This window comes from Anomalospiza imberbis, chromosome 3, assembly GCF_031753505.1.
Source record: "Anomalospiza imberbis isolate Cuckoo-Finch-1a 21T00152 chromosome 3, ASM3175350v1, whole genome shotgun sequence".
In the NCBI taxonomy this organism is placed as follows: domain Eukaryota; kingdom Metazoa; phylum Chordata; class Aves; order Passeriformes; family Viduidae; genus Anomalospiza; species Anomalospiza imberbis.
In genome coordinates this window covers 102,783,905-102,808,944 of record NC_089683.1, presented here as the reverse complement: position 1 = coordinate 102,808,944, position 25,040 = coordinate 102,783,905, and the positions used below count along the sequence as shown (strand labels likewise).

At 40.5% G+C, this 25,040-nt stretch overlaps 1 protein-coding gene across 9 annotated transcripts; it reads left to right on the top strand.

Annotated features, from left to right (window-relative positions):
• Positions 1-177: 177 nt before the first annotated feature.
• On the top strand, positions 178-19,720 carry PAPOLG (poly(A) polymerase gamma). 9 transcript variants are annotated; one of them, XM_068186132.1, is made up of 23 exons: positions 1,006-1,149; positions 3,359-3,517; positions 3,632-3,698; positions 4,327-4,408; positions 4,492-4,601; positions 5,178-5,231; positions 6,290-6,401; positions 7,275-7,364; positions 7,946-8,084; positions 8,233-8,305; positions 8,388-8,508; positions 8,781-8,865; positions 9,124-9,177; positions 10,727-10,846; positions 11,104-11,213; positions 13,056-13,177; positions 13,265-13,434; positions 14,340-14,428; positions 14,506-14,744; positions 15,607-15,678; positions 16,267-16,320; positions 17,091-17,185; positions 19,468-19,720. In XM_068186132.1, exons 1-23 carry the CDS (start codon positions 1,091-1,093, stop codon positions 19,526-19,528), a joined length of 2,337 nt encoding a protein of 778 aa, XP_068042233.1. In that variant the 5' UTR covers positions 1,006-1,090; the 3' UTR covers positions 19,529-19,720. The 9 variants fall into 9 exon arrangements, 8 of the variants coding, with proteins under 8 accessions (XP_068042227.1, XP_068042231.1, XP_068042229.1 ...); XM_068186126.1 differs by lacking the exons at positions 1,006-1,149; positions 15,607-15,678 and adding an exon at positions 178-252; XM_068186130.1 differs by lacking the exons at positions 1,006-1,149; positions 15,607-15,678 and adding an exon at positions 608-710.
• Positions 19,721-25,040: the final 5,320 nt, after the last annotated feature.

Sequence of the window (25,040 nt, the reverse complement as noted above, 5' to 3'; positions counted from 1 at the left end):
CTGGAAGTGTCCAAGGCCAGGATGGATGGGGCTTGGAGCAACCTGGGACAGTGGAAGGTGTCCCTGCCATGGCAGGGGAGTTGGAAATGGTTGATCTTCAAGGCGCCTTCCAAACCAAACTACTCCGTGTTTCTATGATAGTTATGTATGGTCCTGACGTTGTGGTGGGTACTATTTGCTGACATTGGCAATGTGTGTTAAATCCTCCCGACGCCAGCTGCAGTCAAGGGATGCTGGGCTTGCACTTACTGGATGAGAATAAACTAATATAAGAGCGAATCCTGGGGGTTTTTTTCACCTGTCCTCTCTGGAAGGAGATGTCAGGAGGCTGTCAGGAGCCTAATTCGAGAACGATTCTTGTTCTTTCTTACCCCTCCTTTCTGGAAGGGGATGTCAGGAGTGGGAACGTCCTGTGGGAGGGAGGGAGAGCGCGTTGCGGGCCCGCCTCATGCCGGGGACTAGCCCGGCCTCGGCGGGTCTGTCAGCGCCACGGGGAAGGAATATGCTCCACGGGGAAGGAACACCCTCCCACAAAAGCGCTCAGCCACCCCGACGGCGGCCGGCCGTGAGGCGACGCGGGCCGCCGCAGTCGCCAGGGGGCGCCGCGCGGGCGGCGCGGGGGCGGCCGGGAAGGGGGCGGCGCTGTAGAAGGGCGGGAAGCGCGGGCGGCGGCGCGGGCTGTGCGCGCGCGCCATGAAGGAGACGCGCGGGTGAGGCGGCGGCGCCTTCCCGCCCTGCCCTGAGGGGACAGCGCCGGAGCGGGGCCGGGCGGGGTGGACACCCGCCGGAGCTGCCCCGGCGGGCCGCGGGGGCCGGAGCTGCCCTCGCCCGTGGGGAGGAATTCTGGGTTGAAATAAATGGTGGAGTGCGGGTGGCGGGGCTGCCTCGCCCGGGTCTCACGCGTGTGGCGGCGACGCCGTCGCCGAGCAACGGCAATGGCCGGCGAGGAACGGCGGTAACGGGGCCGCGCCTTGGTCTGGGGCTGCGCGTCCTGCGGAGCCCTGCGGAGGAGAGGAGTGACTGCCAGAGCCTTGGGGACGGGGACAGGGAGACTTGACCCGGCAGCAGCCGCCCGCGGGCTCCGCGCACCATGAGCTGGTGCGGCAGCGGTGAAGGGTGGAGTAGGGCTCCCTTCGCTGAAGGTCCCAGGTGGTGGGGATTTTCCTCCTTCCTTGTTTTCCCTGGGTTCTGCTGTTGGTTTTGGTGGCTCAGGAGCTGGTTTCTGGTCGCGCTCCCCCGCACCGGTGGCTGAAGGCAGCGCCCTGAGCCACAGTGTGAACTTACCCCTCGACCCTCGGTGTGTGGGGGAGACTCGCCTTGCAGCTTTGGGAAGCTATAAATAAGGGGCAAACCCCGGAATAAATCCGTTTAGGTTGGCTGTTTGTGTAAAAGTGTGGTTTACCAGAACAGACACGCATTGGAGGTTTTTGCTGTGGTGCACAGGTTGTAACAAGATTTGGCAAAATATTGAACTGCAACAAGATTCTTGTTTAAACAGAAGGCTGATGGGTGAATAGGTAGTGTCCATGTGTGTTAGGATCCATAAGATCCCTTCATTGTGTGCTTATATGCTTGAGAGAGCAAAGTAGGACTTCATTTATTGCTTGTTCCAAAAGGGCAACAAATTCTTTAAAGTTTTCTTCAGTGAAACTTTCCAGGTGCTGTTTCCCTCACCTCTTGTGAGGTCAAATTATCAGTAATATGTGTAAGCAACTGAAAAAATATCTACTGTTGACTAGAGGAATTTTGTATGAATAATATTTAATTAATAGTAAATATATTTGATGCAAATAATACTAGGTTTATCTAATTGATATTGTGCTTTACGTCAATCTCCAGTTATATTATCTATAGGCAGAATGAGGCAATGAAAGGCAGGTGGTGCCTTTTTGTACCTTGGAAACGTCTTAAATGCTGGTATAGTCTAAATCTTGTTTTGTGCAAACTTTATGAAGTGCAAGTTGTACAATGCAAGCAATGCATAAAACATGGAAGCAGTTGCTGCTGTAGGTGTTTTAATTTAGTTGTAATGCACGGCAATTAAGTACAGGCTTTCCTCCTGTATTTGTTATGAAAATGATATCATAGAAGGGAAAATATTCATTATGAATATTTTTATTTATGAAGTGGAAATTGTCAATGTCTATAAACAAGGTAAATTAGGTCAAGGCCTAGTTAGGCTTGTAAGTAAACAGCTTTTCTGGCTGGGGACACTAGTTGATAGCACTACAGTCCTAATACCTGTCCCCACAGCTGTTTGGAAAGCACAGAGAAGAAAGTTTGAACAGGCTTAGGGAGAGGAAAGGGGTGGGAAAAAAAAACCCACAGGTGAATAGAAGCTCTGTGTAATTGCATAAGGATACTTGAAGAGAGGGAAATCTCTTTAAGAGGGGGAGTAAAGGCAACAATTAGAAATAAGGAGCTGTGCAATAACCTGTCTTTTTAAAAATCAAGTGGTGAAGCTTGCCTTTGAACACTTCCTAATCTTGTTCCAGCCAGAAAGGGGTCAGGTACTTTAAATAGGTATAAATATATCTTGCCTAACCCAGCTGATCTTTGAAGCTGTACATATGCGAAGGAGGAAAATATCCTGCTTAAATAATGGCACAATTAATCTCTTGAGCCTTAGGGTCTGGACCCTGATGAGCATGATGAGGCTTTTCGGGGTGTCTCCCCCTTTTGGTGCTGGTGTTTCTGTAGAGATGCATTAAGCACCATCCTTACCTCCTGTCCCACTCCTTTCTCTCTCCTGGTTTCAGCTGGTAATGCAAAATATGGTGCTTTTTCACCATTTTCCCCTTTATAATGCAAGGGGTTTATATAATAATACACCAAATTTATTGCATCAACTCTGTTTAACAGACCTATATGCCTTTACAATCAACTATAATGCCCTTCCTGAATCAGTAGAAACCTAATAAAAACATTTAATTGAAAGAAGTTGAATTGTCTTGTTTGGTGCTAGCAGGAAACTGTTTGGAATATCCTTAAATTGAAACTGAAATGTCCAAAATTTCTGCTGTCTGTAGGGTTGTCCTTGGTGGGTTTCAAACCTTTTCATTTCCCAGAAGTTAGTTCTGATGGGCTGGAGCAGTGCAAATAAATTGTGTTAAGATGGCAGCATCTTGGATGGTTTCTTACATCCATAAATGCTTTTTTTTTTTTTTTTTTTTTTTTTTTAAAGTAGTTGTGCCTTCTAAGTGAGGTCAAGTGTTCTAAAAATGGCAAGCAAGATTTTTTCCTCCTTTCTCTCAACATTGGGTGAAAGGGCAGAAATGGATTTGTGAAGTGTAAGCTAAAGGGTGTTTTCCAGTAAGGTTTTCTTCTTTTAAGTACTCATTCCTGTATTTTCTTTCAGTACTTCCAGGCAGCAGAACCAGCCTCAAGGGCACTATGGACTTACCTCTCCAATTAGCTTGGCTCCTCCTAGTGATAAAGACCACATCCATACTCAGAAGCTGATTGAAGCAATGAAGCCATTTGGAGTGTTTGAAGATCAGGAAGAACTCTATCACAGGTATAACAAGACTGAAATTTATGAACCTCTTGGGGTTTTTTTTTTTTGTTTGTTTGTTGGGGTTTTTTTTATTTTACTTTTTTAAAGCAAACTTAGCATGAGTTTTCTTTACAGGACAACTGTTCTTGGTAAACTGAATAACTTTGTCAGAGAATGGATTTCAGAGCTTGCTGAAAACAAGGTAAGAATTTTTTTTTTGTTTTTGTCAAAACAGCTGAAACCATTTGATTTAAAGGTTATGCTCCTGGGATCTGTGCTAAAGTTTAGCTTTTAACTTCTTAAATATCAACTAGAGCTGTAGTAACTGCCACTGAAATAAGTTGTAAAAGATACCTCAAGATCTCACAGTCTTTGGGGTACTGAATAAATTCCTGTATTGGCTCAATCTGTTGACTCGTAGCTGTTAACAAAGCCAAAACCAGGCATTGTGGATGAGAAAGATGGTAAAATTGGCACTAATCTTGCCCCAGACAGCCTGCAGCACTCAGTCTAGCTTGAAATTATGATTCTAGACATGCCATTTGAATGGCTCTTAGGTTGTGTTAATTTATGTGCCTCTGCTGCAGGGAAGTCTAATAATAGGTCTTAATTTGTATGAATTAATAAAAGTACTGGTACATCACCTATAATCTTTTTTTGCAAGCTCAATTTATTTCAGAAAAACAGAATCAAAACCTAGTAAACTAAAATGTAGGGGAGAGAGAAGACATTGTTTATGCAGACTGTTACAGTTTTTCTAAACAACTTACATGCAAGTTAAGCTTGCACAGAGGATAATGTGCATCTTAAACTTTCTCTTCTACCCACAGAATCTTCCCCCTTCAATAACAAAACAAGTTGGTGGCAAAATATTTACATTTGGCTCCTACAGACTTGGAGTACACACCAAAGGTAGTACTTTCAGTGCCTGGTCGTAGTTCTGATGTTGGAAAGTGACTTCCAACAGTAAGAGGAGAAATGGAATCTCTCTGCAGGTTCGGACATCGATGCCCTTTGTGTTGCTCCCAGTCATGTGGAAAGATCAGATTTTTTTCAGTCATTCTTTGAAAAACTGAAGAATCAAGAGGAAGTAAAGAACCTGAGAGTGAGTAAACTCTCTGCTTGATAGATTGGGTAAATTTTACAGTAAGAATATTCATGTTAAAGACATGCATTTGTAGCAAATATCTTACAAGTCAGAATTAAATCAGTTTGAGTACCTTCCAATATACTGGTTTATGCAGCATGAAAATGTTGGTGTCCAGCTCTTGGATGCTTTCCCCAGTGAGTACATCACCTAAGAGTTTTTGTGCTCCCTCTCCCCTCCCTGTGTTTTGGGAATGAGTCAGCTCTATCAAAAAGCAAGGTTGTCCCTTGCTGTGTTTTCACCTTGGATGTAGGAAGGGCTTACAGCCACTGATACTGATGGCTTTTTGTGCACTGTTTGTTACAGCACACAATCAGCCTCTCAATCTCTTGCCTAAATAAGATCTTTTAATAAAATCTAGTGTTGGTACCATAATAGTGCTATCCTGCCTGAGAGTTATGAGGATTTTTTGTGTTTGGAAGAAACTCGGTCTTCATACTGAGTAGTTCAGCATAAATTCTGTATCTTATCATAGTATAGGAAACTTTAAAGTAGCAAAAGGATATCTTATTAGAAATACCCTCTCCTTCACAGGCCATTGAGGATGCGTATGTACCTGTTATCAAATTTGAGTTTGATGGCATTGAGGTAAGAATTTTAATTTTATTTGGGTTTTTTTCCCCTTTAAGTGAGATTTTTTTTCTTGCTTTGGAGTAGGATAACTTTTTCAGGGTTTTATGATCCTGCTGTTTTATGAGGTTATCGGTATATTGGTTATTAATACATCGCAACTTAATCCCAGAAGATGTAAAATGGGATCTTCTAGGAAAATAAGCCCTTAGCCTGGCAAGCGTGGGAACATGACTGACATCTTTTTTTAAACCTGTGCTGCAGACCAGGGTAGCCTGCTTGGGTGGCATTTATCTCCCAAGGATGTGCAGAGTGGGAGTAGAGGCAGTGTCCTTGCTGACTCCCCTGAGCTCTGACAAGAGCTCCCTTTCTGCAAGGGGTGTTTGTTGTGGTTCCCTGCACAAATCACCTGATGTTCTGCTGCAAATCAAAAATTAAGTCCCTGTAAAACAAACAACGTGGAAAATGAAAAGTAAAACTACTCACTGGGCTCCTGCCTCACTTTGTCAGCTGCAGGAATCCTTCTATCTGGAATACATTTCATGTAGAGAATAAATAATCACTTGCTGTAATACCTAAGCAAGTTACTGCTTGGTATTGCTATCATGAAGACACTTATTCAAGGACCTCTTTGTGGCCTTTATCTGGTACAGATATTCACAGAATAATTTACTTGCCTTAGGTTATACTAAAATCCAGATGCTTAAGGCCTTACAGCATAAAGAAAATGCTTTCTCATTTGTTGAAGTATAGTTGAGGTGATTTTAATTAGTCTTAATTTTATGGTTTAATTTAAAATTTCCTTTCAATAGGAATTCTAAGTTTAGAATAATCTTTCTGACTTTCAAAAAAAAAAACAACCCTTCTCTTCCCTAGCTTAAGAAAAAGGTGGTTTTATAAACAAATAGGGAACTTAGAGCAATTTTCTTGTTTTCTGGCAAATAAATATTTATCTGTGGTCCCCTAATTCTAAATACAAATGTTAACCACGTGAATGACCAAGTGTCTCTCACTAGTGTCCTGTTTGCAAACAGTGCTGCATTGTAAGTCACATTTGAACCTTTTTTCTCTTGAAGATTGATCTCGTGTTTGCAAAGCTGTCTTTGCCAACAGTTTCTGATGATCTTGATCTCAGGGATGACTCGTGCCTCAAAAGCCTGGATATAAGATGCATACGGAGCTTAAATGGTGAGCATGTTCTGCACACCTTTGTAAAGACATTTAAATTGGGATAGAATGCACATTGTGCAACCCACATTTCTGTACAAGATGCAGAAACTGATCTCCAGTGTACTTGAATTCTGAGGAGGCGACCAGTGGGCCTAAATTTAGATATTCCAAGGAGTTGTGTGCTTATATAGACTTATGTCTCATGTTTGTTTGATTGGTTTGTGAGCAGTGCTCCAGCTTGCCCCAGATTCAGATGACTAAGTAGGTCGCTTGATAAGAGTGTATGAAGGATAAACAAGGTTGTTCATAAAAAAAAAATCAAAATACCTGAAGTCTGACTTGCTCAGTGTTTAGCACCACTTGGTTTAATGGTTGCTGGCTGTCAAAAGAAACCTAGCTTCTGGAATCACAGAATATTTAGGGTTGGAAGGGACCCCTGGAGATCATCCAGTCCACCCCCCCCAGCTAAGGCATGGTCACCTGGAGCAGCTGACCCAGGAATGTATGCAGGTGAGTTTTGAATCCCTCCAGACAGGGACATTTCATGACCTCCTATGGCAACCCATTCCAGTGCTCTGCTACCCTGCAATGTTAAGTTCTTCATGCTGAGGTGGAGCTTCCTGCATTGTAGTTTATGGCCAAAACATCCTGTGGAGAGGCTTTATCTAAAAATTGCTAGTTGTAGTCTAAAACTGTGAAAAGCTGTTGAGGGCACCAGTTACCTAAAGTGATGCTGAGTGTTATGTGCAATCAATGATGTAATACAAAGCAGGTAATCCAGACCTGTTTTCCTAGACTTGAACCATAAGCTGTACGCTGCTGATCCTATGTAGGAGCACCTGACTTGTGCCTGTTACTGGGAACTCCTGTGCTTCACCTTTTGTCTTGCAGGCAGCAGGGTTACAGATGAAATACTGCGCCTGGTACCCAATCTGGAGAACTTCAGGCTCACACTCCGTGCAGTTAAGCTGTGGGCAAAACGTGAGTGGCAGTGTGCTTTGTGATCTTTAAACATTTCAGAGGCATCTCATGCTCACTATTGGATGTACCTCAGCTTTGAATTGCTATTTAACTGACAGTTGTTATATTAAAAGCCTTTCAGTTTAGGTTCATGGTCTGTCCATGTGGTAAATTCCATGTGTTTTTTTTTTTAGTGGGATGGAGTTCATAGAAGAGGGGAGTGCTTATGAGACACTGCTGCATTGCTTATCAGGAACCTGACTACAAATGATAAAAATTCCCAATTAAGTGTAAAAGGAATAAGTCCCATTTGCCCACATGGCTAGAGCAAGTACTAGAACAATGGCAGAACCTTTCTCTTAAGGGGAGTTGAAGTGAAGCAGTAGGTGTAGCAGCACAAGCAAGTATCACAATAGCAATGTTTTGGGATGTGGTGTTGTACTGATTCTTCTTCTCATCACTGTAAGGATCAGCAATTTGGCCTCGCTGTACTGCAAAAATAAACATCATGGAGGCTGAAACGTATTAAGTTTTCTATAGATTGTGCAGCTGGTGCTGCAGATTTGAAAGACCACAGACTAACTGCATGGTATCCATTCCAGGACGTGGTGTTTACTCCAACATCATGGGATTTCTTGGTGGAGTCTCCTGGGCCATGCTGGTAGCAAGAATATGTCAACTCTACCCAAATGCTTTGGCTTCTACTCTCGTTAACAAGTTCTTCTTGATTTTTTCAAAATGGTAAAAGCTGTTTATTTTAATTTGCATAAAGAAGTAACACTTGCAGTTCTTTACATCAAGATGTTCATTGTCAACATCCTGTGCAGCCCTGAATTGCAGAGCTGAGCTTAAAATGGATGCTTTACTCTTTTTTTTTTCGCTTCTATAGGGATTGGCCAAAGCCAGTATTGCTGAAACGACTTGAAGAGAGCTTTCTTAATTTACCAGTCTGGGACCCTAGAGTAGGTAGCCATTGAAATCAGAAGCATTAAAACCTTGTTCTGACCAAAACTGGTGCTAAACAGAGGTGTTGTAACCTCATAGGTGAACCCATCAGACCGGTACCATGTGATGCCCATCATCACCCCAGCCTATCCACAGCAAAACTCCACATATAATGTGTCTGTGTCAACACGAGCAGTCATGGTAGAGGAGTTCCAACGTGGTAAAGTACATTCTGTGCTTATTAAAGTGTTATTCTTACTCTATGAAACAATGTTATCTGAACTAGTTGTGTTCACTGAGGTTTAAGATTTCTCTGGGAAATATGCCCATTGCAGGCAATAAGGGACCAGTTTTCCAATAAGCTGTTATGGGGTCTGCATTTTGTAAGGGGAATTTCTTCTTTTTTCCTTTTGTTGGTTACTGTTACGATCTTCTAAAATTTGTCATGGTAATCTTTAAAAAATAGTGATAAGATTTTCACCATATTTGTAGGTCTTGAAGTTACAGATGAGATTCTCAAAGGAAAATCAGACTGGTCAAAGCTCTTTGAACCACTGAACTTCTTTCAGAAGTACAAGTATGTATGAAATCTGTTGTCTGAACTTGAAGTTATTTACTTAGTGGTTAGCATGATGAATTTTAACTTGAGGTCTAAATAAAAAAATGTATTGATGTGTTACAGTTTAAGTTTTGGTATATAAGTATAGGGAAGATAGGAAAAGCTCTCTTATGCCACTCACAGCATTTTTCCTACCAAGAAAAAAAAAATAATCTGATGTTTAGAATGTAGAATAAAATCTTGAGCTAGTGTACTCATTTACCTTTCTTCTTCTAGACACTACATTGTGCTGACTGCCAGTGCCTTCACAGAAGAGCATCATTTAAACTGGTAAGTGCTGCTTTAAATGTGGGTCCAGTGCAAAACTGAAACTCAATTCAATGTTGCACCATATTTTTGTTAATTATATTAACAAAGTCTGTAACTATGCAACTAGGCATGGAATACACCCCCTTCCCTCCATGCTTTGAAGACCACTGTTCTGGAGCCTTACATTTGTTTTCCTAAAGAGTTTTACTGTAATATTTAAGGACTAGATTGCACTGCTGTGTAGTCAGCCTATTCCAAGCCTATTTTTCTTCAATGAAAGGAGATTTGCCAATAATTACTTATTTAGCCTATGAGAATGTGCTGAGTCACTGTCAATTTTGAAATAAGGAGAAATGCTGAGGAATTAAGGCACTAAGGCATTAATGTGTGTTTATTGACTTTCCAGTAGGTTTCTTGGTTAAGAAATTAGTACTTTGCTTGCTTTGCTCAAGTAAGGAAGCAAAACACCTCTCTGTAACAGACACCCATTCTGAGGGCACCTTACTTTTATTTCAAAGTTTGGCTTGTTCCTTAAGTAAAATAATTCTTGTGCCATCTCAAAAAGATATCTTAATGTTTAAAAATAGTTTTAATAGGTAATACCTTTTATCTGAACTTTCTAAAATATTCACGTAAAAATCTTAACAGCTGCAGCTTGATATCAGTCACAGTTGTGTACAACAAGGTGTATGGGCAGAGCGCCAAATAATTTTTTATGTGACATGTTCTTGAGTGAACAAAGCTTATTGTAGCTCACAATAAAGACAAGGGAAAATCTGGCTGTGGTAAGAGCTGATGGCTTTTTTTTTTTTTCAGTGACAGAAATAGAGGTGAATTTTCCAGTTTTACAGCTTGGGAAAATGATAAGCAGAAGATAAACTTGCTTCAGTCTATTACAAGGAAAAGTTTAGTTCATGAATTCTTGAGTGGATTTGGAAATAGATAACATCTGTTATTCATCAACATAAGATGCTTTTGAAGAACATACAGATTTCTGACTGCTTTTAAAGTTAACAGAGTTTTAGGCAGAAGGATGAAATGCCAGTGCTTTATTGAAATTAAAGCCCTTGTGGTCATGATTCATTTCTTAGGGAAGTTTGAGGGGAGTGTTGACTAGATGATTTGTTCATTAAAATAACTATTTTTACATTTTCACTGATCAATCTGCAAGAAGCATTGCATCTTTACTTGGGTGTAACTGAACAGTTGTGCTTGAGCCTTTTCAAAACCACTGTTCTCATTGATCTTTGTGGCAAAAAGGAGTTTTGCTGCACCCCAGAGGTGTTGGGATCTGCTCCTTGTTATTTTCATCATAGATTACAGGTGGGAGTGTTGTATCTGAACTGTGCAGAGTATATGTAAAATTTACTTGTCTCTGTCTTTAGAAACAAAAGCACAAATGTCACAGGAAACATCTCAAATTAGTGTCTCTGTGATATAAAGATCTAGTGTCTGCTCAGCTGTATGAAACTTGGTCCTTATTGATTGGTTAACACTGTATTACAAAAAGGCATCTAACTGATGAGCTGGAAACAGTTAAAAATTAATAAATACCTCTTGTTTTTATTAGGATTGGCCTCGTCGAGTCTAAAATCCGTGTGCTGGTTGGAAACTTGGAAAGGAATGAATTTATAACTATTGCACATGTGCAGCCACAGTCTTTCCCTGGCAATGAAGTTCTCTATAAGCAGTGAGTTTTGTTACTTTTCTGATATACACATTGGCCAAATTGTATCTTCCTTCTCCTCAGCTCATTGGTGAGAGAGGTTCAGTGTATTTCTGGCAGGGTCCTGAGCACATGATCTTTTTAAAGAAGGGAGAAGTTCAGGGAGCAGTGCTCTGAGAAATTAAGTGTGAGCTGGCTCTAAATTGAACAACTAAAATGTACCAGAATTCAAATGACTGGTATCTGTGCCCAACTCAGGTTTGTGATCGGTCTCTTTTTAGGAGTGGATATGTATCAATGTGGTTTCTTGGCCTTGTGTTTAAGAAAGCAGAAAGTGCAGTAAAGACTAATGTTGATCTAACACATGGGATACAGTCATTTACAGATACAGGTAAGGCTCTATTTTTGCTCTAGATTTGTAGAGTGTCATTCTTTTTATTCCAGGGGAGGTTGTTTCACAAAGTACTTCTTTTTGTTATTAGATATGCCTTTAGATAGCAACATATAAAAGATTAGCTTCAAAAACACATTGTGTTGACATTTTGTCAAAGTAAGGCCATCTTAAAACAAAAGTGTGTTACAGTCATACACCGTGTACCATATGTGAAATAAGTCTTCACAAAACTGCATTCCTTGTCGGGGACAGTCAGCTGTGAAGCCCAGAGATGCCCATTTGCTGGGGTAGCTATACTTGTCAAACAGTAGTCAGCTGCTGAACTTTGGAAGTGAGAAGTGACTGTGTCAAGCTCTGAAAGGAGCTGTTGATGGTATTTTTCCAAGACCGTTTGTGTATAATATGATCCCAGAACTGGGAAAGTCGCTGGGTTGTCTCATTGTAATTACATGCAGTCTTGCAAGTAAATTTTCATGTCCATAGTCTGTTAACTCCTGATACTTTTGATAGATGTAGAAATACATTAATATTGCAGGTGTTGTTAGATAATGCTAGAATGATAAGGAAATCAGGCTGTTCTTCTGAGTGACAAGTGTTTCTGGACAAAGAGTTCTAAACAGTGGAATCCTGTAAATGTTTGTTGGCGTTTATCCATAGCACCAGCATGACTTCTGTGTTGTTTTGCTCAGATGACATGAGTAAAAGCAGTAAAACCCAAATTTCTTCTTAGCTCTCTTAGGATATGAGAAAAGCACAGAAAAATGTATCAAAACTCTAATTTGAGTTACAAGTCAGGCAGGGTGATTTCCTCAGCCTTGCACTGTTATCTGTACTTGCACGTTACATCCAGTGGCACTACATTTCAATGGCAAACGTGAATTATGATAATGAGATTTACGTGCTGCTGAGAGGCCAGAACTAATGGTAAATCTTCTATGCACCAACATTGTCAGTATGGCTGTATGCTCTTACTTTAGTGAAGCACAGCCTGTGGTATGTGCTGGATGTAGGGTGTGAATCCAGAGAGAATTCAACAGAAAAGCTGTTCCTTGAGAGGTGGGATATCCTTTGGCATGTGTGGGGATGACCAGTAGTTCTGTGCTAGAGAACTGTTACCATGTGCCTTGACTTTGAGAGAATAATTTTAGAGGACAAAGATTAATTTCAAGTTGAGGAGCTCAAGAATAGAAGGCTCAATTTGGAAGGCTTTTGTTCAGTGGACTTTATTTCCCTTTTACATAGAAGCTATTGAATTTCATTTGAAGGAACAGTCCATACTGGTGGTGTGTGCTCGTGTCTGTGCTTTTATTTCACTTCTGGTCTCGTGTAGAAAGCCTTTGAGTTGCATATCCTTGCTTTGATTCCCACTCTGTGTGTCAGTAAGCTGACTTTCCAGTTATGCTCCAGTGATAGGCCAGTTAGATAAGCTTATCTAAATGTGACTTAACTCTGTAATAACTGTTGTGCTGCTATAGCATTTGTCAGTTGCATAAAAGGCTGTTTGCAGACACTTGAGAAAAACCTGTTTAAATTGTAGTGAGTCTATTAAGTCAGATGTCCCTAAAATCTAGTCCAGCTTCCTCAGACAGATAGAATTTAAAAATGCAAATTTGAACACAAACAGCTGTTGTGGCTGGGCTGTAGTGAATGTGAAATGGGCATCACAGGTCACAGTCACCTTCTTGTGATGACTGAGAGTGCTCAGGCAGCATTTTGTGTTGACTTAAGCTGGGAACTCTTCCTTGGGCTGGGCAGACATGTCTCTAAAGAAACCATATATAACTGACCAGCACTAATGCAAACATCCCTACTAAGCTACTGTGCTGTTTTTGATGTCAGTTTACAGGCAGGCCAGCGCCCTCAACATCCTAAAGGAAGGTATGAAGATTGAGGCAACTTATGTGAAGAGAAAGCAACTCCATTATTTTTTGCCAGCAGGAACCTTACAGAAAAGAAAGAAGGTATAATAAGAATTCAGCGCTTCTGGTAATTTTTAATAAAAGCTTTAATAATTACTTGAAGACTTCATTTTTTAACTGTCGTTTCAGCAAAGGGTGTCAGATAATAGTCAAAATAATAGTGGACTTCAGTGCAAAAGGTCTTCTTTAGGTGAAAGCTGTTTGGATGGTTCCAAAGACAGAGATTCCAGAACACCCTCTAATTCCTCTTCATTAAATAAGATATCTAAGTTGGACATCTCTACAGCAGAGACAGAAAGGTTAGTGCCATAACTTTGGAACTGTGGAGAAGCTGCTTTTAACTGACTCACACTGTAAATGAGTCTAGGATTTCTTGTTTAGATCCATGCTGATCATGAGCATATGGAGGGCTCTGAGAGCTTCAGGAACAAAGCTGGAATCTCCATTGGGCATGTGGTAGGAGATGGGGTTAAAGGAATCTTTGAAAAAAACCTAGATTATATCCATGAACATGTAGGAGTGGAGAACTTGACACCAGGGAAATTATTTAGTCTTGAATGTAAATCTTCACAGGTTAGTGGGTAACATGAATCTGAGGTATGTCCATTATGTGCAAGTGGCTGTTCTAACAAAAAGTACTGTTAATGCCAAGTAGATTAAGTTCTAATGACATACTGATTTTAGTCTCAGAAACACCAGAACTGCTGCTGACTTAGTGGAGTGGTATGAGAACTCAGGCAATAAAAAGTGTCTGTCACTTCCTGGGAAGTCTGTTTATTCCTAAGCACAGGAAGAATGCGTAATCTTGAGAGTAATTGCCCAGTCCTGCCAATGTGTGATACCTGCTCTGTTCAGAATGTTTGATACTGTAGGAGTCACATGAAAAAAAAAAAAAAAAAATTGTGGACATCTGGGTAGAACAGAACAGTGTTCCAAAGCAGCATAGTGTGCTGGGTAGACTAGTCTGGGAAAATATATCAGCACATAAAGACTCAGTAAAGAAAATGCTTGAGTTTAAATCTGCAGTCTGAAATACAGCAAAATGATGGTCTGGTGCTACATTGCCTGGGCGGTTGTGTTGTTTAATAGAGCTCTGACAAGGAGCTAAGCAGGTCGATGTTTGTCTTGCATGCACTTTCTGGAAATTACATATGCAGTATCTTACAAACTAGCATTTTATAACTCTAGTGTTTGACTTTTATAGAAATGTTGAATGTCAGAGTTGTAGTGGTGCCAACAGTGTAGCTGAGCCATCCACGTCTAAGGGACTTTGCATTCCTGTGACTGACCCAAGTATGTATTTGAAGTGGTAGGTGGAATGTAGTTTTTAATTTTGTGGCCAAACTCTAAAAGCCAGGTGTCTTCTACAGAAATGGAGGCTACAGTTGCACTAAGAACATCGGGACCTCCAATTGGTTGCACCATTCCAGGATATAACACGGTTTGTCAACTCAGAACGTGTTTTGTGCAAGGACAGCATAAATTAAGTGGGACTCTAATCACGGATCCTAAGAGTACTTCACCTAATCAGCATTATTCACCAACCTCTAAAGTATCTCGTCCACCTACATCGGGAGAATGCCTCCAAAAAGCCATAGATGGAGAAAAGGCAAGAAGGGGGGGCTAGGCCAAGGAGGATTGAAAGTAGTATTAATTACTGATGTAGAACAAGTTAAATAACTGAACATGAATGCATTTATAGATCCCCAAAGGATTTGGGAATCTAAATTTACATTCTGGTTGTACTAGAATGTAATCATAATGAATATGATTTATAACTATTAACATATTTTCAGGATCTGGCACTTAATGTCTGCTTCTCATCAGGTGCCAAGGTATCTAAATACTGCTGTACTTACCTGTCACTGCAGTGACCAATTGCTGAATGAACTGTCTCATCTGGAAGCAGTTCTTAATTCAGAAAAAAACTATCTCCAAACAAAGAAGATATGAATCTTATGACTGTAAAAGTATGAGCTAATCTGTTTCTGGCAGATGCTTTTTGAGTGCCTACTGATAGTTTTGCTGCTTTAGAAATCAGCAGCCTACTTGATAGGTCATTACTTCTGAAATGATAGTGTGGAGTTTCTTGTTAAATCTTGGTTTGTGGAACTTCTAGATTAATATTTCATTTGTTTTATTGCTATGTGTAAATATCCTTAAGTAGCTGTTCTTGGAGCATGACCTCTGATTTGAGGCACAAGCAAAGAATCAACCAGAAAAAGAATGCTCAGTTTTGACACTTATAAAGAATCATCTTGTATAACTGTAATCTAGTACTGAATATTCCAAGTACAGATTTCAAGGTTTGGGTAGTAGGGCTTTTTCAGAGGCTTGAAATCCCTGTGGGGAAATGGTGGACTTGTATAAATATTCTTTTAAGAATGGCCCCTAATACATTTAATGTGTTGACAAATAAGAAAATTTTAGCACAGCAATTATTTAGAGTCTGTGTTATTTTGTTCCTCCAGCTAAACATGTGGGACTCCGATTTCACAGAAAGTGGATACCCTCACGACAGGAGGAAGAGAGCTACAAAAAATGTAATTTTTAAATGATTTTACTCAGTAGACTAACTGAAAAGCTGAATAGTTTAGTGATTAGACTGTCTCAAATAAATTCTCTGCATGTCTACTGATGGAAGCAAAAATACACTTTTTAGTTTAGCTTATTTCAATCCTCATTCCCCAAATATTACACTTGTATGCTATGTCTTTTAAATGTTACTATTGGTTGATTTTTCTAGTGTCTAATCCATGTTTGAAATAATACTGAGTTTTCTTTTTAAAACAATTTGGTTCACTGATGTAAATTAAAACTGCTGTAAAGACTAAATGCTTTGGCCTCTCAAAGGGAAGATAAAGAGCTTTACTATTCATGGTGCTTATTACTGAGGCATAAACTCTTGAGGGCACACCCTCAAATCAGGATGAAATCTTATTGGTGAGGGTTGAAATACCTGAACCACTGTCTGTGTGGTTTTAGGGCTTCAGGATACCTAAACCCACATCCCATGGGGTGGAGGTTGTTAATGGATGTATGATTTCAAGGTATCCTTGCTGCCAGAACTTGCTGCCTCTCAGTCAGGAACCTGGCAATAATGCCTAACAAATCCCTTCTGACTTTTTTAGGGTGTCCTTGATGGAAAATCCATGCAGATTCCAGTGATCACATCAAGATCACAGGTATTTTTGTGTATTTGTATTCATAGGTGAAGCAGAGCTAGCATTTTCATTATATGTACAAAGATTTATGTACCATTAAACTTGGTGGTTTGAAGATTAGTAGGGTTTTGCCTGTTGTGCTTCCAACAAATTAAATAACTGAACAATGACCCTCACAAAAGCCAAAGTTTCCAAGTTTAGGACTTGGAAAGCCACATTTCCATGCCCTCAGACACTGGGTTTGTGTCCTGGTTTGATTTTCTTGTACTGTTATCAGTACTTGTATACTGATTTCTGTGACGAGACTTGGAAGCTTTGAAGTCTATAGGTGACTAACTGCTCTGTGTCATGTAGAATGTTGTGGAATTGAGGGCTATAAGACTGGAAGTGATCCAGACAGTAGATACTCTGTTTTCCTGATCCATGGATCTGAGAAAAATCTTCCTTTACTGTGCTGTTGAGCAACTCGCAGCTAATTTCCCCCTCTCCGTCAGGGATATACTGGTCTCAGTTCATGTAAGAAAAGAATTGTGCAGAGGGGAAAATGCTCTTCCTCTGGATATGGTGGTAATTAAGTGGTGTAGTTAAAAAAAACAAAGGCTTCTCTGAAAATGGGTTTGGGCCATACAGGTTTGGTACATAAACAATCTTACACAAAGAATGTTATATTCAGCTAGGAAGGGGTTTATCTGCTGCTACTTCTGAATTAATGAATTTAAAATTAATTCAATAATTAATTAAAAATTCCTTTTTTCATTTTTTTTTCTGTGGCATCTGTTTGTGTGTTACAGAGGCTTTCCAGTAAAGAACTGCCAGATTCTTCATCTCCCGTTCCAACAAGCAGCATTCGTATTATTAAAAGATCCATCAAACTTACCCTTAATGGGTAAGTGGTTGATCTTCAGGTGAAGAGGATAATCACTTGTTACCAGTCCATATTCTGAATGTGTGTTGTAGTTACCAACAAAGGTAGAAGGTTACTGTGGCCCTACTGTAACTGACCAGTTAAAATCATGGTCTGATTTTTATACTGCTTTTGAATGCTTGCTTCCTTTTGAAATACTCTTTGCATGTGCTTGTAACAATTACCTTTAGGAGTTTTTACATTGTCACCAGCTGAAATAGCTACAAAAACCAACCTGTCCTGTGCCTTGGATTCAGAGTGTATGTCACCAGGGCTAATTAGTTGCTGCAACCACATTCTGTTTTCAAGTGTGTACGAACATGCTTGTATTCCTTTGTGCTTGCCTAATTCATGTGCATGCATTGTTCTTCTCTCCAATTATTTTCCCATTTGGTACCCGCACTCCTGTGCTTCTTTCACAATGGTGCTCAGCTTCCTTGGCTCGCAGCTTCCCACTGCCTTGCACAGCCATGCACTACACAGGTATTGCCTCCCATGGAGGCCCATAAATGAGTTCAGTATTGAAGGAAATGCAGCAGAGGATGCTACCAAGGTATGGAGATTAGATAGACATGTCCCATGCTGTGTTATCTGACAGTTGTTTTTTTTTGTCTCAAGGCTGCTCCAGCATGAGACTTGAGAGGTTTTTTTGTGTCACTGGGTAGTAAAGCCCAACTCGGAATACACAGCGAAGATGCACTGAAACATTGCAACAGCTGAGGCTGTCCTGACACAACTGCCCACCTGCAAGCTGCATGCAGAAAGTGGTTTCAGATAAACCCTGAAAGCTGTTCTAAATGCTTACTTGAAAACCTGTCATAGTCTTGAGTCTGGTTCTGTAAACTGTTAACACTGCTTACCCAGCTAAGTGTATTAGGGGTTTTGGGGGGTGGGGAGAAATTCTGATTGTATGAAACCAGAAATATGCTATTTCTCTATTGTAATTTCTTTATCATTTGGTGGTTTCATAAGTGAACTTGTAAGTTTTTTTTCAAGAGTATTTTTGTATGTACTGTAAAAAACTATCTTCAAAGTGAAATTTAAAATCTTTAGTCTCCTTTTCTTTTCTTTTTTTTTTTTAGTGCAGATGAGATCTTCTTAAAAAATCTAAACACCTAAACCAATTCTAAAGGGATGGGAGGAAGGCAGTGCCAGAAAAAAGTGTTCTACAGAATTTTAATGTCATAAAACCATTTAGGTTGGAAAAAACCTTTAAGTTAGAGTCCAGCTGTAAAGCTAACACTGCCAAGTCCACGACTAAACTGCCATGCTAGAGTAAATCTGAGGAGACCAGGAACACTGCTTTGCTTTCCTGCTTCTGCTACATCTAGGGTTTGATTTAATGCTCTCTGCACTGTGCAGTTTGCAAACTGCATGACTCACCCAAAGTCCTAGTTTGATATGTGAACAAAGATACCCCTGAATTGTTTTAAAATGAGTTGCTTGTCTTAAGGAGTAAATCTGAGCTCTAAGCATCTTAAGTATCCACCTTAGTGATGAGACTGAAGGACTGTAAGGAAATAAGAGGTGGTATCTATCTTGTCATGTCTTAACTCCTTAGCATTCCCTCTGCTGCTGGTATCCCAAACCCGTGGAGAAAGGATGGCTGCATTTATCACAATCTACTTCTTGTTTTCCCTTATTCTCTGGTTTCCAGCTTGTTTCAAGTACAATTTATCCCTCAGAAATCAACCTTAGTGGTTTTGAGGCCTTGTTCTTCCTTCTGCCTTCCAAAACCCCCCAAACTTAGACTGCAAGGCTTTGCTTTAGGTTAAAATTCATAAACAGCACCCCTATTACTTAAGTAGCTTTTAGCAGAACTAGACCTTGGGTTTATAAAATGGTTGCCTCCTTTCTCTGACCTGTTCTTAAACAGTGGTACTCAAACATTGTCACTTCTGTGTACCAGTTACAGTAAGTATACAACTTCAGCACCTGTGTAAATACAAATCCATCATGAATCTGAAGGAACTGAAGATGAAGTAGGTGATAAGATAAACAGCAAAACTAAAATGGGAAGTGTTTTGTAGTAGACTACAGTCCTGTAATACATAAGGCTTTTAAATTCTTCCACATGAGTGTTCCAAGACTGTTTAAGGGATTATTTTCCCATCAGCACATGCACTTATGCAACTATTCTCAAACTAAAGTAACCTAGCTAATGGATATATCTTTACACTGATCATTTTATTTTGCTCTTGCCTTGTGGTTATCTTCTAATTGCTCTTTATAAATTTTTTTTTTATTTTCTTCCTCACTCTTAGGGTTTTAAGAAGAATGTTCAGGGTTTTGAGAAGAACATTCAGGAAGAATTTAGGTTACTAGTTTCTCAGATTTGATCCATTGGTGAATTACACATCTTATCTTAATGTGTCTTGACATATAAGGATGTCAAGTGTGATGTTAAGTGACGTCAGTGTTCTGGAGTTTCCCTGGATGCTGCAGAAGTTCGATGCTGCCCCAGGATTCTGCAGATTAGAATTCAGCTGTTTGTAAATAAAGTTCAAACTTATTCAACTTCGGTGTTCTCCTCTGTTAAAGTGATTGAAAGGGAAGTTACTCCTTTGTGAGGACTCAGTGAGGGAAGACTTCCTCCAAACATTGTTCTTTTCTCTCTGCTTTCTTAGCTGCTTGCTAGGTGTCTGACTTGAGCATGGGTCCCTCATCTCAATCTCTTCCAAGAGGAGCAGCTCTGCATTGAAATTGTGTCTGGTCAGAAACTTTGAGCAAGAAGTTCCCTGGCAGGAGTTAACATCTGTGCTTTTACTTGTTAGGTACAAGCAAGGAAGCAGTTAATGTGAAGTCACCTACATTTTGGCTGTAGCAATTGATTTACCTGTAGAAAGTGAGAGGAAGTAACAGAATACTTACTTTTTGCCTTAAGGAGGAAAAAGCAAAGAGGAAAAAAGGTATCTTGAAATTCGTTAAACTTGGTTGTGGGAGAGAGGGGGTTTACTAACCCTGTCTTATGTAATGCTGAGTGACATAAGCTGTTGAGCCTAAGAAGACCAGCAAAAACTCCTGGCTGTATTTTTGTAATTACCTCATCACACTTCTTATAAAGAACGCGATCCTGTGCATTATTCCAGTAAATGAAGAGCCATGGTCGGAGGGTGCAGGCACAGGGCTCATACCCAGCCCAGCCGGCTGCTGCCTTCTGCCTCCCGTCCACGTGCCCCGGGGGCTGCGTGCCCTTTCCCCGGGTTCGCAGGGGGAGCTGTGCCCGTCCCACGCCCGCAGCGGTTTCCTGCCCCGGAGCCCGCGGCGGGGGCGGGCGTGGTCCGAGGGCGGCGTGTGCTGTGACAGTGCCGCGTGTGGCCACCGCGGAGCGTCACTCCTGCGCTGCCCTGCTGCCACCACCGGCCTGCGGGGACACCCAGTGCCCCCGCTGCTGTGCCTGCCTTCCCTGAGCCCTGCGGCACTAAGCCGAGTGCCCGGGGGTGATGTCCAGCCTGGTGCGGTGGTGGGCACGCCTTGCTGCCCACATCGTGTTGGTCAGTGAGGGTTTCTTCGACCGTCATCTACCCTGGGGGGCCGGGCCCAGAGCTGTTGGACCTTGGATGTTATTATGGGAGGATCTTGACAAATCCTCCCCAGTCAGTCTGGGGACTGACTTTTCTCTTATTCTGGAAAATACAGCCTGTTAAACTCTCAGCTGTCTGACCTTCAAGAAATTGATATGGACTGCTCATCCTGGGGTAGTTCCTTTTTCCTGGGAAGACACTGTCTGAATCCTCCTGCTCTCTTCTCCCAGCCTTATTTCTTATGCACACCTCATCATTTTTTCATTTCTTCTGATCTCAGACTCTTGCCTGTTTTCCTTTTCTCTCTGATGATTCCCATTTTCCTCTTGCACCTGAGTCCCTCTTTCTGAATTTGAACTGGGTATACATGATTCAGTAATGATGAGTAAAACTCCTGTGAGTCCTGAAACTAGAGGAAAAATAACCTGCCCTGTTTCAGTTTCAGCCTGCGGCAGCCTGGCAATCAGCTGCCTACTGTGGGCACCATCCACCTCACTCTCTGCATGTCTGTACAGTGGAGAAGAAAGCTGAAAATTTTGGCTACTAAAAGCAAATCTGGCAAGCAAGTGTAAGGTCACTCTTTTCCAAGGAAGAGCAAAAAATCCCAGTAGTGACACCAGCACGCCCTCCTTGCTAAATTTCATGTCCCTGTTTCTGAAATGCAAAGAAGTTTCTTAAAAGTTTAAAAATTCTTTGAACATAGTTAAAGCATATGTTCCTCGTGGTCATTCGTAGAAAAATGACTGAGTCATATTTGTTCTGTTTTTCCTAAAAAATCATCTCAAGGGGCAGTGTATGTGATCATGTGAAGAAAAGGTGTTGGCAAACTGGGAGTGACTGATAATGTGGCCTTAAAATAGGAAGTGTTGACTAGCCATAACCAACAATGTGTGTTGATGGTAATATGATAAAAATAAAAGGCTGTAGCAGGTAGGTACTACAGCTAGAACATGCTAGAATTTCTTTTATCCCTGCAGTTTTAATTCTGCTCTGTTTTTCCAGTGTGGTCACTTGGCCAGAACAGAAAGGTATGCCACCTACTCTGAGTGCATGCACACAAGAAAGAAAAGCTGAGATTTTGTGAATCACTTGACGTGTAATTCTTGGCTAAATGCCTTCAGCACTGCTTTGAAACGATGTTTGTTGTGATTTTGTTAGATTGTTTTTCCTCTTTTTATTTATTTGATTTTATTTATTTGATATTTATCCTCTTGATATCTATATGATTTGATTAATTTATTTGATACTGAATTTTCATTTTATTGTGTACAGCCTTACGCAAAAAGGCCGAAACCTGTCATAATGAGCAATCCAACAGAGATTTCTAATAACTAAGCTAAAGAAGTGCCAGCTATTTTACGCTTCTGCATTTTCTGCTCTCTCAAGCGAAACAGGCATTAGGCTGTCAGGAAACTGAAAGCTGGTGCTGGCTCTGAATTGTATTTCTGAAACTGAAGTCTCTGTTTCTTGTATGACTTGTAACTGGTCACTACATTCACTTTTGGTTTTGTCTAGATGGTACAGCATACGATAATTTTCTCCACTCATTTTGAATGTTTTTACAGGTTTTTAGTTAATACTGGATGTTATTTGCTATGCAGGATAACATGTTGGGGGATGTGTAAAGAAACCTTTGTTCAAAGCATTTACCAAATTTGCCAAATCATGAACTGGAAAATCACGGAAACTATCTTCTGTAGAGTGATTGCTTGCAGTAATTTAGTTACAACCAAATGAGACAAAAATATGCCCCTGGGAATTGTATTTTGAGGAAAATGACCGTGTTGCAAGCAGTGAAGTACTAGCAATGAGAAGGCCAGGGAATCCCCTGTTTCTGTTCCTCTGTTCACCCACTAAATAAATCCTGCCTTGCACCAAATGGTAAATTGTGAAAGTACAGAGATGTTCACTTTGCTGTAATTCAGGGTAAATGTTTGGTACATGCCTGTAAAATTATCAATCAGTTTACTAAATACTATTTGTCTTACAGAAATGAGTAATCTGCAGCATGTTCATTTGCTCTCCCATTCATACATGTTGTGACTTCAGATGGGGAAAATTCAGTAAAGGTAACACCTCAATTTTCTCTAAACTCTGGTTATTTAAAATTGGTTTGGGCTCACCTTTCAGTAACAAGTAAGCTGAGATGGATTGTCCAGCAGCCCAGATATGGAGCTCAAGCAGAGGTTTGTATGTTCAGACTCAAGTCTTGTGTTCAACCTTAAAGGTCACTCCTGATTTCAGTGGCTGTGATGTCAGTGGGGAAACCCTGCTGCACTTTTGTCTGTCCTCATGCAAAGGTCTAAAAACGTCAAACAAAAGCAAAGCCATTACTTAGAAAAGTTTAAGGCTACAGAATAGAAACTAACCACAGGTTCTCAGTGACTTCTAAGCAACACCACATTATTTCATCAGCTCCTGCTTGTATGAGAACTTCAGTCTATTCTCAGTCACTATTTCTTTAGCTTAGATTGTTTTGGTTTTCAGCTGCTTCTTAAGAAGATGTTTTGTTGACATACATGGGATGATCTATTTGTTAAGTAACAGATACTACTAACACCAATGTTTAAGATGACTTCTTACCCAAATTAATTGGACAGAGTGCCCACCAGAAGTTCATTACTTGTATTAAGTTTTGGAATTAAATATCATGCATTTTTTCCCAAGGCTTTCCTTCTGCTTTAACAGACAAACCTAAGGTGTAAAGATTGACCATTTATGAAGGGCCAGACAGAAATTTTGTGGCTAAGACCAGAAACTGAAGCCAAGTTCCCTGAATGTGAGACCCTTTTTCTTTAGTCAGGTTGTCTATGCCCACAGTGGGGATTCCCAGTGCACAAGTTACTGTATCTGGCTAAGGACTGTTTTAAGGGTTCTGTATTTCTAGAGACTACTGACACCAGCTATTGATTTTTAACCCACTGTTTACATGATAGCCCACTACTCTTTCTTGTTGCTTTTTTATAAGCTTGCAAATTAAACAACTTTTCCTTTCAGACTATCTTCCTAACAACAACAACAATAAAAAATCACAAATTTGTTTTCTGCTTATTTTTTGTTTCTCTGTAAAAAAGTCTCACTAAGAACTTTAGCACAACCTACAGTGCCACAGAATTGCCAGATGCAAATCAACACCTTATTAAGTATTCATAGGTAAGTTCTTATGCCCTAATATTGTGGGGGTGAGTGAGAGTGGTAAGGAGGAATCCCAATACTTCTTGATAGTAAAACTGTAAAAAAAATTAGGGTGATTTATTTTCTAAGCAGTATCTCCAGCAAAGGAATGGATGCTAAGTGTACTTATTAAAAAATGTTATTAATGTTATATGTATGAACTGGTATATTGCTATATCTTTGTGAAAAAATGGCAGAGTTTACAGCAAGTTTTTGAATCCATCTCCCTTACAACACCTCAATACTTACATGAATATTCTGTTTTTAGCATGGTGGACTTTTATCACTCAAAATTCCAGTCAATTCAAGTGGAAGCATTGTCTGAAAGTGAGGTGTGTGATTGGGTTCTTGACTCTTAGCTGTTCTATATTGCTGTGAATGTGTTATTGCCTGACCCCAAATTTAATAAACTTATTCCTGGAATCAAACTTGTCCAGTGCAGTGAACATGCACAATGAGCGTGCATCCAGCACCAAGAATGTGCTATTGCTTCATGAGTTTCTTAAAACCCCCCAAATAAAGCTAGAAAAACACTCAGTTGAGAGAAGTCGACATACCCCTTCCCTCTTCCAGCTTTAGGAGTGTGAATTTTCTGAAATTTCCAAATAATGCCTCTGAGCAGTCTGTGCTTGAGCATGTTATGAGCCAAGATGGAATTTCTCATGTAAAAGGAACCACAGAGAATTGTAGCTCCCCTCCATCTTCCTGAGCCCAGGCCAGGAGTTTATGAAGACACCAAACATCTGTTCATAGAGCAGTGTTGTGCATATGGTGTTGGGGAGCTCTGGGTTGGAAGACAACCAGTGACTTTTGAAAAAGTTGAAAGAATGGTGTGTTAGAGGCTTGTAAAGGGGAGGATATTGCAAAAGAGAAGTGGACAGGGTTGCTAGAGCATAGAATGGCTTTTAAGGAGAGGAAAAATAACCCTTTAGTAACGTATAATTAAGCAGTAGCTACTTTACTATGTATTGTTTTTATAAACCACAATCAATTGGAGTTTTATCATTTTAGGAGGTTCTTGCTGCTACCCTCATCCCCAGCACACTTGAATCTTTCTGTTGTTTCCAGGCTGGAGAGTTCTGCTTCATCAGCTGCAGTGAATGGACTGCCTGTATGTAGGTAAGGAGCCAAACACTGGT

Excerpts from the sequence above, each read along its gene's own strand:
- PAPOLG (XM_068186132.1), top strand. The coding sequence starts at position 1,091 with ATGAGCTGGTGCGGCAGCGGTGAAGGGTGGAGTAGGGCTCCCTTCGCT. Across the intron at positions 8,085-8,232 it reads TTCTTGATTTTTTCAAAATG|GGATTGGCCAAAGCCAGTAT; the intron begins GTAAAAGCTGTT and ends TCGCTTCTATAG. Across the intron at positions 9,178-10,726 it reads GAAGAGCATCATTTAAACTG|GATTGGCCTCGTCGAGTCTA; the intron begins GTAAGTGCTGCT and ends TGTTTTTATTAG.